The 12,155-nt window shown below is 38.6% G+C and overlaps 4 protein-coding genes across 4 annotated transcripts; all 4 read left to right on the top strand.

The window, feature by feature from the left end:
- Nucleotides 1-1,075: 1,075 nt before the first annotated feature.
- Nucleotides 1,076-2,206, top strand: LOC121899352 (lysophosphatidic acid receptor 6-like). The gene has a single exon (XM_042415108.1). The coding sequence runs from the start codon at nucleotides 1,339-1,341 to the stop codon at nucleotides 2,185-2,187; it is 849 nt and encodes a 282-aa protein (XP_042271042.1). The 5' UTR covers nucleotides 1,076-1,338; the 3' UTR covers nucleotides 2,188-2,206.
- Nucleotides 2,207-3,479: 1,273 nt separating this feature from the next.
- Nucleotides 3,480-4,742, top strand: LOC121899453 (lysophosphatidic acid receptor 4-like). The gene has a single exon (XM_042415295.1). The coding sequence runs from the start codon at nucleotides 3,558-3,560 to the stop codon at nucleotides 4,413-4,415; it is 858 nt and encodes a 285-aa protein (XP_042271229.1). The 5' UTR covers nucleotides 3,480-3,557; the 3' UTR covers nucleotides 4,416-4,742.
- A 965-nt stretch (nucleotides 4,743-5,707) lies between these two features.
- On the top strand, nucleotides 5,708-6,947 carry LOC121899423 (lysophosphatidic acid receptor 4-like). The gene has a single exon (XM_042415239.1). It carries the CDS (start codon nucleotides 5,786-5,788, stop codon nucleotides 6,641-6,643), a length of 858 nt encoding a protein of 285 aa, XP_042271173.1. The 5' UTR covers nucleotides 5,708-5,785; the 3' UTR covers nucleotides 6,644-6,947.
- Nucleotides 6,948-9,359: 2,412 nt separating this feature from the next.
- LOC121899344 (lysophosphatidic acid receptor 6-like) lies at nucleotides 9,360-10,634 on the top strand. Its single transcript, XM_042415087.1, has one exon. The coding sequence runs from the start codon at nucleotides 9,526-9,528 to the stop codon at nucleotides 10,408-10,410; it is 885 nt and encodes a 294-aa protein (XP_042271021.1). The 5' UTR covers nucleotides 9,360-9,525; the 3' UTR covers nucleotides 10,411-10,634.
- Nucleotides 10,635-12,155: the final 1,521 nt, after the last annotated feature.

The following is a 12,155-nucleotide window of genomic DNA, read 5'->3' as shown; positions in this document are numbered from 1 at the left end:
TAATAAAGGTCTTATTTTCCTATAATATTTTGAGACAATCAATTGTTAGAGCAGAAAAATAGGATTATGGTAAACTCTTTTTCATATCTCACTTATGTTATATATCAACACTGAATAATAAACATCTCTTGCTATAACATCAAATTTCCCCAGCAGGAATCAACAAGTTATCTTGATCTTATCTGAAGGCATAGTTTGATAGTTTTACAACAACTACAACTGTTTTAAAACAACATAATACTATTGGATTGATTTTTTTTGATCAACATAATGATAAAACATTGTTAATCTATGTATTCCTACAGCATTATTGAACTTTTTATGGTCATGTTTAAGCACTCAAAGAGCTTGGTAAAGGTTAGGGAAAGATTGTGGTTGTGGTTAAATATTGAATTATTCAAGCGTGACCTGAAGCACAGGATGTGACATGTTTACCATATAAACATTTAACTGAAACCAAAAACTTTACCTCAAACGTTAGTGCCTAAACCTAACCACACACAGGGCTCAGGATGCAAGCAGCAGTATCTGGTGACAAACTCATATACTGAAAAAACATTGCAAATAAACATAATCCAGGTAGCAATTAATGCTTCCCTTCAACATGTTATTGGCAAAACAAATTAATAGTATATGGAGGTAATTTCTTGGAGACAAGATTGTGCTGTTTTGTCTTTACACTTAAACAACAGAACTGGCGTACTCAACCCACAGTCTTTACAGAGAAATGGATGCCCACCACAAAAATAACAAAAGGAGTCGTCAGCACTCACATATAAGTCTACATCACTTCTTTAATGATGCACAGCAGCTAAAAAACGGACACATTTCAGCCCTAAGCATTCCTCAGCAAAAGTGACGCTAACTGACCACTGACTCTAGCTTCATAATTAGCGCACAGTCAGTGATGTCTCTGCAAGAGACAAGTGAATAAGCATATTTTGTAGAACTGTTCCTTTATAATGAATAGAAACAATATATACAATATACTGAGATCAAGTATCTTGATTATCATCAGTATTACATTAAAATGGAGGCACATATGCTGTTTCCTCTATGTGAGCTGTGATGGCTAATCCACATCCTGATAAGAGGGGTCTATGTCCGTAAGACATTTCCTCAACATAGGCCTAACAGGTACATTTTCTCACCATACAACTTATCATCATAATCATGATTATGATCACAGTTCCTGAGTTGAGTCACACAGCTTTCTTGTTACATTTCTCACCAGCCTACTTCACCCAGATAAAGAGCAGAGGGAGGAACTAATGTGTCGTGTTTGGCTGCAGTGTTCAATAAAGCACACACAAACATTGTTTTTCTCATCAGGTAGACATGAACAACAGTGTGGATTATAGACCTGAGCCAAATCAGGCTTATGCTGTGGTGTTTGGATCTGTTATGGTGCTGGGTTTGCCTCTCAATGCTGTGTCACTGTGGATTCTGCTTCGCCGCCACAGCCTCAAATCCTCCAATGCCATCTTCATGGTCAACCTGGCGATCTCAGACCTGCTGCTAGTCATCTCCTTGCCCATGAGGGTCTACTTTTACACCACAGGAACCTGGCCTCTGAGCTCAAAGGCATGCATATATATCACAATGCTCTTTCGCAACAACATCCGCTCGAGCTCCATCTTCATCACCCTCATCAGCGTGGATCGGCTGCTGGCTGTGGTTTATCCTCTGAGGTCACGCCATCTGCGAACTGCTTCCAACGCCTGGAAATCTGTTGCTCTTGTTTGGCTGTTTGTGCTCGTGGTGAACATACCAGAAGGATTGGTCCTTGCAGGAAACTTGAAACGTGTCAATGAATCTATCTGTTTTAAAATTCATAGGATGCAATCAGCACAGGCTTATCTTCATCTTGTGCTACTGGTCAGCCTGCTGACAGTCAACCTTGTGTCCACTGCTTTGGTGTCTTGCACTCTACACAGACGTCTCAATGACTCTGCAAAGGTCAACAACAAGGTGAATGTCATGCTGATTTTTGCCATGAACTTGGTGATGTTCACCATATGTTTCTTGCCTGTATCGGTTGGTTTACTTATACTTGAGACACATGAGATTACGCCTTTGGTATGTCTTGCTTCTGTGAACTGCTGTCTGGATCCACTGTTGTACTACTTTTCTTTGGATGCCTTCTGGAAGAAAAAAGAGGATGTGGATCTTGCAAGAGAACAGTAGACAAGGGACAATCTATTTTCATGAGATGGCATTAATTTCCCAATGGATCCATATCAATCTTATGAATCTTTATATGAATAGTTTGACATTTTGGGAAATATGCTTGCTTTCATGGTGGGAGTTAGATGAGAAGATTGATAACATGCTCATGTCTGTAGGATAAATCTGTAGTTGGAGCAAGCAGCTGGTTAGCTTAGTTTAGAACAAAGACTGAAAATAGGGGGAAACAGCTAGTGTGGTTCTGTCCAAAGGTAACAAAATTTGTGTACCAGTACTTCTAAAGCTCGCTAATTAACTATTCCCATAACATGATAACTTGTGCCTAGAACTTTGAAGCATTATTTTATTCCTTTTTTTCAATAAAGTGTAATTGAAGATAGCAGGTTAATTCTTGTGATGGCTCTTTTTTTTAAGAAATTGTTCAACATTTAAGATATACACTTATTTACTTTCTTGCCAAGAATTTTGCCACTTTCATGTCTATATGCTAAATATGAAGTTACCGCTTATCTAAGTACAAACCCTGGAAACAGAGGGAAACAGCTAGCCTGGCTCTGTCCAAAGGTAAAAGAAATCCACCTACCAGCACCTCCAACAAGACTCCAGAAAGTCACTGCACACGACCAAGAAATACATAACAGCACATAACACGACAACTTGTAAAACCACAATTTGAAGTTTTGACACATTTACCAAGTCGCAGAATGTCGATACTTAACATGTTCATTGACAACATATTAATTTTTTTGACTACAATATCCACTTGTTTGATACAAAATCCACTTAGGGGAGAACAGGGTAAAATGAGCCACCCCATTTATCTAGGTCATCAGAAACAAAAGTAATCATGTGACAACAAATTAAGAAAGTATATTTCACATTACTCAATCCATCTTGGACTCAAGCACATGGAGAGAGTCGTCAACAAAACAGAGCAAAAAATGACTCTTCTGGAGGGATGAACATCAATCTTAAATCTCCACCTCCAACAAGAAAAAAAATCTTCAATATATCCAATATACTGAGATCAAGTATCTTGATTATCTTCAGTATTACATTAAAATGGAGACAGAGTTGCAGTTTCCTCTATGTGAGCTGTGATGGTTAATCCACATCCTGATAAGAGGGGTCTATGTCCGTAAGACATTTCCTCAACATAGGCCTAACAGGTACATTTTCTCACCATACAACTTATCATCATAATCATGATTATGATCACAGTTCCTGAGTTGAGTCACACAGCTTTCCTGTTGAATTTCTCAACAGCCTACTTCACCCAGAAAAAGGGCAGAGGGAGGAACTAATGTGTTGTGTTTGGCTGCAGTGTTCAATAAAGCACACACAAACATTGTTTTTCTCATCAGGTAGACATGAACAACAGTGTGGATTATAGACCTGAGCCAAATCTGGCTTATGCTGTGGTGTTTGGATCTGTTATGGTGCTGGGTTTGCCTCTCAAAGCTGTGTCAATGTGGATTCTGCTTTGCCGCCACAGCCTCAAATCCTCCAATGCCATCTTCATGGTCAACCTGGCGATCTCAGACCTGCTGCTGGTCATCTCCTTGCCCATGAGGGTCTATTACTACGCCACAGGAACCTGGCCTCTGAGCTCAAAGGCATGCATATATATCACAATGTTCTTTCTCAACAACATCCGCTCGAGCTCCATCTTCATCACCTTCATCAGCGTGGATCGGCTGCTGGCTGTGGTTTATCCTCTGAGGTCACGCCATCGGCGAACTGCTTCCAACGCCTGGAAATCTGTTGCTCTTGTTTGGCTGTTTGTGCTCGTGGTGAACATACCAGAGGGACTGGAGCTTGCAAAAAACTTAAAAAGTGTCAATGAATCTATCTGTTTTGAATTTAATGAGCAGCAGTGGCCTCAATCAGCAATGTCTTATCTTCATCTTGTGCTAGTGGTCACCCTGCTGACAGTCAATCTTGTGTCCACTGCTTTGGTGTCTTGCAGTCTACACAGACGTCTCAATGACTCTGCAAAGGTCAACAACAAGGTGAATGTCATGCTGATTTTTGCCATGAACTTGGTGATGTTCACCATATGTTTCTTACCTGTGTCGGTTGGTGTGCTTACAATTAAGAGACATGAGATTACGCCTTTGGTATGTCTTGCTTCTGTGAACTGCTGTCTGGATCCACTGTTGTACTACTTTTCTTTGGATGCCTTCTGGAAGAAAAAAGAGGATGTGGATCTTGCAAGAGAACAGTAGACAAGGGACAATCTATTTTCATGAGATGGCATAAATTTCCCAATGGATCCATATCAATCTTATGAATCTTTATATGAATAGTTTGACATTTTGGGAAATATGCTTGCTTTCATGGTGGGAGTTAGATGAGAAGATTGATAACATGCTCATGTCTGTAGGATAAATCTGTAGTTGGAGCAAGCAGCTGGTTAGCTTAGTTTAGAACAAAGACTGAAAATAGGGGGAAACAGCTAGTGTGGTTCTGTCCAAAGGTAACAAAATTTGTGTACCAGTACTTCTAAAGCTCGCTAATTAACTATTCCCATAACATGATAACTTGTGCCTAGAACTTTGAAGCATTATTTTATTCCTTTTTTTCAATAAAGTGTAATTGAAGATAGCAGGTTAATTCTTGTGATGGCTCTTTTTTTTAAGAAATTGTTCAACATTTAAGATATACACTTATTTACTTTCTTGCCAAGAATTTTGCCACTTTCATGTCTATATGCTAAATATGAAGTTACCGCTTATCTAAGTACAAACCCTGGAAACAGAGGGAAACAGCTAGCCTGGCTCTGTCCAAAGGTAAAAGAAATCCACCTACCAGCACCTCCAACAAGACTCCAGAAAGTCACTGCACACGACCAAGAAATACATAACAGCACATAACACGACAACTTGTAAAACCACAATTTGAAGTTTTGACACATTTACCAAGTCGCAGAATGTCGATACTTAACATGTTCATTGACAACATATTAATTTTTTTGACTACAATATCCACTTGTTTGATACAAAATCCACTTAGGGGAGAACAGGGTAAAATGAGCCACCCCATTTATCTAGGTCATCAGAAACAAAAGTAATCATGTGACAACAAATTAAGAAAGTATATTTCACATTACTCAATCCATCTTGGACTCAAGCACATGGAGAGAGTCGTCAACAAAACAGAGCAAAAAATGACTCTTCTGGAGGGATGAACATCAATCTTAAATCTCCACCTCCAACAAGAAAAAAAATCTTCAATATATCCAATATACTGAGATCAAGTATCTTGATTATCTTCAGTATTACATTAAAATGGAGACAGAGTTGCAGTTTCCTCTATGTGAGCTGTGATGGTTAATCCACATCCTGATAAGAGGGGTCTATGTCCGTAAGACATTTCCTCAACATAGGCCTAACAGGTACATTTTCTCACCATACAACTTATCATCATAATCATGATTATGATCACAGTTCCTGAGTTGAGTCACACAGCTTTCCTGTTGAATTTCTCAACAGCCTACTTCACCCAGAAAAAGGGCAGAGGGAGGAACTAATGTGTTGTGTTTGGCTGCAGTGTTCAATAAAGCACACACAAACATTGTTTTTCTCATCAGGTAGACATGAACAACAGTGTGGATTATAGACCTGAGCCAAATCTGGCTTATGCTGTGGTGTTTGGATCTGTTATGGTGCTGGGTTTGCCTCTCAAAGCTGTGTCAATGTGGATTCTGCTTTGCCGCCACAGCCTCAAATCCTCCAATGCCATCTTCATGGTCAACCTGGCGATCTCAGACCTGCTGCTGGTCATCTCCTTGCCCATGAGGGTCTATTACTACGCCACAGGAACCTGGCCTCTGAGCTCAAAGGCATGCATATATATCACAATGTTCTTTCTCAACAACATCCGCTCGAGCTCCATCTTCATCACCTTCATCAGCGTGGATCGGCTGCTGGCTGTGGTTTATCCTCTGAGGTCACGCCATCGGCGAACTGCTTCCAACGCCTGGAAATCTGTTGCTCTTGTTTGGCTGTTTGTGCTCGTGGTGAACATACCAGAGGGACTGGAGCTTGCAAAAAACTTAAAAAGTGTCAATGAATCTACCTGTTTTGAATTTAATGAGCAGCAGTGGCCTCAATCAGCAATGTCTTATCTTCATCTTGTGCTAGTGGTCACCCTGCTGACAGTCAATCTTGTGTCCACTGCTTTGGTGTCTTGCAGTCTACACAGACGTCTCAATGACTCTGCAAAGGTCAACAACAAGGTGAATGTCATGCTGATTTTTGCCATGAACTTGGTGATGTTCACCATATGTTTCTTACCTGTGTCGGTTGGTGTGCTTACAATTAAGAGACATGAGATTACGCCTTTGGTATGTCTTGCTTCTGTGAACTGCTGTCTGGATCCACTGTTGTACTACTTTTCTTTGGATGCCTTCTGGAAGAAAAAAGAGGATGTGGATCTTGCAAGAGAACAGTAGACAAGGGACAATCTATTTTCATGAGATGGCATAAATTTCCCAAAGGATCCATATCAATCTTATGAATCTTTATATGAATAGTTTGACATTTTGGGAAATATGCTTGCTTTCTTAGTGAGAGTTAGATGAGAAGATTGATAACATGCTCATGTCTGTAGGATAAATCTGTAGTTGGAGCAAGCAGCTGGTTAGCTTAGCTTAGAACAAAGACTGAAAGTAGGGGGAAACAGCTAGTGTGGTTCTGTCCAAAGGTAACAAAATTTGTGTACCAGTACTTCTAAAGCTCGCTAATTAACTATTCCCATAACATGATAACTTGTGCCTAGAACTTTGAAGCATTATTTTATTCCTTTTTTTCAATAAACTGTAATTGAAGGTAGCGGATTAAATTCTTGTGATGGCTCTTTTTTAAGAAATTGTCCAACATTTTGAGATATACACTTATTTACTTTCTTGCTAAGAATTTTGCCACTTTCATGTCTATATGCTAAATATGAAGTTACCGCTTATCTAAGTACAAACCCTGGAAACAGGGAGAAACAGCTAGCCTGGCTCTGTCCAAAGGTAAAAGAAATCCACCTACCAGCACCTCCAACAAGACTCCAGAAAGTCACTGCACATGACCAAGAAATACATAACAGCACATAACACGACAACTTATAAAACCACAATTTGAAGTTTTGACACATTTACCAAGTCGCAGAATGTCGACACTTAACATGTTCATTGACAACATATTAATTTTTTTGACTACAATATCCACTTGTGTGATACAAAATCCACTTAAGGGAGAACGGGGTAAAATGAGCCACCCCATTTATCTAGGTAACCATAAACAAAAGTAATCATGTGACAACAAATTAAGAAAGTATAGTTCACATTACTCAATCCATCTTGGACTCAAGCACACGGAGAGAGTCGTCAGCAAATCAGAGCAAAAAAAAAGTTTTTTTTCATGCCAAGTGAATTCATCATGTTGCTTAAGTTATCAGTCTTGTATCTTAATTACAATAGATAAGTTTTGGACATCGTTACATGTTAATTTAAGGCAGTGTAAGCTACCAAACAATGTCATAAACTTAGCGTAATTGTGGATCTGAGCCACTGTGTGAAACAGTTCAATTGGGTTGAGATCTGGTAACTGTGAGGGCCATAGCATATGATTCACATAATTTCCGTACTCATTCATAAAGTTCAAAATTATCTCAAAAGTGTTTGATTTTGTGTCATTTTTATATCAGTATTTAATGGTAGCACTATTCACTGCTAGAGTGCTCAATTTACCTCATTCCCATGCTCATTTTACCCCTACCTTGGTGTAAGTTGTGCCATGGGACTAACTTTTTTTGATGAGTCATTGTTCTAAAACCATAATAATTAGATAAATTGTTTTAATTTCCATGGGTACACAACAACCTGAGGTATATATAGTTACTGTTATTTGAAACAAACACACTTTTATTTTACAGTAAAATCATCAAATGTAAACATTGGCTCATGTTACCCTGTTCCCCCATACTGAAAAAACATTGCAAATAAACATAATCCAGGCAGCAATTAATGCTTCCCCTCAAAATATTATTGGCAAAACAAATTAATAGTATATGGAGGTAATTTCTTGGAGACAAGATTGTGCTGTTTTGTCTTTACACTTAAACAACAGAACTGGCGTACTCAACCCACAGTCTTTACAGAGTAATGGATGCCCACCACAAAAATAACAAAAGGAGTCGTCAACACTCACAGATAAGTCTACATCACTTCTTTAATGACGCATGCGTTTCAGCCCTAAGCTTTTCTCAGCAAAAGTAACGCTGAGGAAAGCCTGAAGTGAGCTTTAGATGTGCTGGTAGCTTCAGACAGAGCCTGGCTAGCTGCTCTGAACTAAACTAACTGACGACTGACTTTAGCTTCATATTTAGCGCACAGTCAGTGATGTCTCTGCAAGAAAGTGAATAAACATATTTTGTAGACCTATTTCTTTAAAATGAATAGGAACCATGGGTTAATTTTTTTCATCTTAAATACAGAAATAAGGAAATTCAACTGCTATTTTAAAGTTTTATTACATACAGTATGTTTGAGGAGAACTTTCTTGTGTGTCTCTTCTGTAAATCTTACATTATTTTTTGTTGAGACAAGCATTACAAACATTAATTGTATTAAGTATAAATTAAATATAGATATAAATACTAAATATAGATTCGGTCCACCTCCGACAAGAAAAAAACTCTTCAATATATTGAGATCAAGTATCTTGATTATCTTCAGTATTACATTAAAATGGAGACACAGATGCAGTTTCCTCTATGTGAGCTGTGATGGTTAACCCACATCCTGATAAGAGGGGTCTATGTGCATAAGACATTTCCTCAACATAGGCCAAATAGATACATATTCTCATCATACTAGTCACTATAAATCTCAGGGGTATTTTCAAATGTACACATTTAGATCGTGTGACCTTTAAAATTTTCAGCATAATAACTGATTATTTTGATGCTGTTGGTAAGAAATCGTCACAGATGTGCTTAAACATTACACCTGTTACCATGAACTTCAATAAATCATTTACTGATTAACCATAAATGTCAATTCTCTCCAAACTACTAAGGTCATATGATTAAAAATATATATCTTTATTTAGGTAGTAACAAGGTATTACATTTTAAAATTGCACTAAACATACAGAATATAAACTGTTCCATTTTTTAAGACCACAGTGATCACAGTTTCTAAATTGAGTCGCACAGCTTTCCTGTTACGTTTCTCACCAGCCTCACTTCAACCAGAACAAGAGCAGAGGGAGGAACTAATGTGTTGTGTTTGGCTGCAGTGTTCAATAAAGCACACACAAACATTGTTTTTCTCATCAGGTAGACATGAACAACAGTGTGGATTATAGACCTGAGCCAAATCTGGCTTATGCTGTGGTGTTTGGATTTGTTATGGTGCTGGGTTTGCCTCTCAATGCTGTGTCACTGTGGATTCTGCTTCGCCGCCACAGCCTCAAATCCTCCAATGCCATCTTCATGGTCAACCTGGCGATCTCAGACCTGCTGCTGGTCATCTCCTTGCCCATGAGGGTCTACTTATATGCCACAGGAACCTGGCCTCTGAGCTCAAAGGCATGCAACTGTATCACGATGCTCTTTCGCAACAACATCCGCTTGAGCGCCATCTTCATCACCTTCATCAGTGTGGATCGGCTGCTGGCTGTGGTTTATCCTCTGAGGTCACGCCATCTGCGAACTGCTTCCAACGCCTGGAAATCTGTTGCTCTTGTTTGGCTGTTTGTGCTCGTGGTGAACATACCAGAGGGAATGGTCCTTGCAGGAAACTTGAACAACTCCAGTGAATCTACCTGTTTTGAATTTCGTGGACAGCATCAGCAGCAGCAGCAGCAGCAGCAGGAGCAGCTTCGATTAGCACTGTCATACTTTCAGATTGTGCTAGTGGTCACCCTGCTGACAGTCAACCTTGTGTCCACTGCTTTGGTGTCTTGCACTCTACACAGACGTCTCAATGACTCTGCAAAGGTCAACAACAAGGTGAATGTCATGCTGATTTTTGCCATGAACTTGGTGATGTTCACCATATGTTTCTTGCCTGTGTCGGTTGGTGTGCTTACAATTAAGAGACATGAGATTACGCCTTTGGTATGTCTTGCTTCTGTGAACTGCTGTCTGGATCCGCTGTTGTACTACTTTTCTTTGGATGCCTTCTGGAAGAAAAAAGAGGATGTGGATCTTGCAAGAGAACAGTAGACAAGGGACAATCTATTTTCATGAGATGGCATAAATTTCCCAAAGGATCCATATCAATCTTATGAATCTTTATATGAATAGTTTGACATTTTGGGAAATATGCTTGCTTTCTTGGTGAGAGTTAGATGAGAAGATTGATAACATGCTCATGTCTGTAGGATAAATCTGTAGTTGGAGCAAGCAGCTGGTTAGCTTAGCTTAGAACAAAGACTGAAAGTAGGGGGAAACAGCTAGTCTGGTTCTGTCCAAAGGTAACAAAATTTGTGTACCAGTACTTCTAAAGTTCACTAATTAACTATTCCCATAACATGATAACTGAATGTTTTATCATTATGACAACAAGGGTCTACGAAGCTAGTATCTGGAACTTTGAAGCATTATTTTATTTAATAATTCAATTCAATTCAAATTTTCAATAAACTGTAATTGATGATAGCTGGTTAAATTCTTGTGATGGCTCTTTTTTAAGAAATTGTTCAACATTTTAAGATATACACTTATTTACTTTCTTGCCATGAATTTTGCCACTTTCATGTCTATATGCTAAATATGAAGTTATCGCTTATCTAAGTACAAAACCTGGAAACAGAGGGAAACAGCTAGCCTGGCTCTGTCCAAAGGTAAAAGAAATCCACCTACCAGCACCTCCAACAAGACTCCAGAAAGTCACTGCACACGACCAAGAAATACATAACAGCACATAACACGACAACTTGTAAAACCAGAATTTGAAGTTTTGACACATTTGCCAAGTAGCAGAATGTCGACACTGAACGTGTTCATTGAGAACATTTCAATTTTTTCCCCCACAATATCCACTTGTGTGATACAAAATCCACTTAGGCTACTGAAAAAGCATTGCAAAGAAACATAATCCAGGCAGCAATTAATGCTTCTCTTCAAAATATTATTGGCAAAACAAATTAATAGTATATGGAGGTAATTTTTTGGAGACCAGATTGTGCTGTTTTGTCTTTACACTTAAACAACAGAACTGGCGTACTCAACTCACAGTCTTTACAGAGTAATGGATGCCCACCACAAAAATAACAAAAGGAGTCGTCAACACTCACAGAAAAGTCTATATTACTTCTTTAATGATGCACGCGTTACAGTCCTAAGCTTTTCTCAGCAAAAGTAACGCTGAGGAAAGCCTAAAGTGAGCTTTAGATGTGCTGGTAGCTTCAGACAGAGCCTGGCTAGCTGCTCTGAACTAAACTAACTGACGACTGACTCTAGCTTCATATTTAGTGCACAGTCAGTGATGTCTCTGCAAGGAAGTGAATAAGCATATTTTGAAGAACTGTTCCTTTAAAATGAATAGAAAACATGGGTTGATTTTTTCATCTTAAATACAGAAATAAGGAAATTCAACTGCTATTTTAAAGTACTATTACATACAGTATGTTTGAGGAGAACTTTCTTGTGTGTCTCTTCTGTAAATCTTACATTATTTTTTGTTGAGACAAGCATTACAAATATTTATTGTATTAAGTATCAATTAAATATAGATATAAATACTAAATATAGATTCAGTCCACCTCTGACAATAAAAAAACTCTTCAATATATTGAGATCAAGTATCTCGATTATCTTCAGTATTACATTAAAATGGAGACACAGATGCAGTTTCCTCTATGTGAGCTGTGATGGTTAACCCACATCCTGATAAGAGGGGTCTATGTGCATAAGACATTTCCACAACATAGGCCTAATAGGTACATATTCTCATCATACTAGTCACT

The sequence above is a fragment of the Thunnus maccoyii genome, chromosome 6, assembly GCF_910596095.1.
Source record: "Thunnus maccoyii chromosome 6, fThuMac1.1, whole genome shotgun sequence".
Classification (NCBI taxonomy): domain Eukaryota; kingdom Metazoa; phylum Chordata; class Actinopteri; order Scombriformes; family Scombridae; genus Thunnus; species Thunnus maccoyii.
Note: the sequence above shows the minus strand (reverse complement) of the source record. Positions and strands in the feature narration are given on the sequence as shown.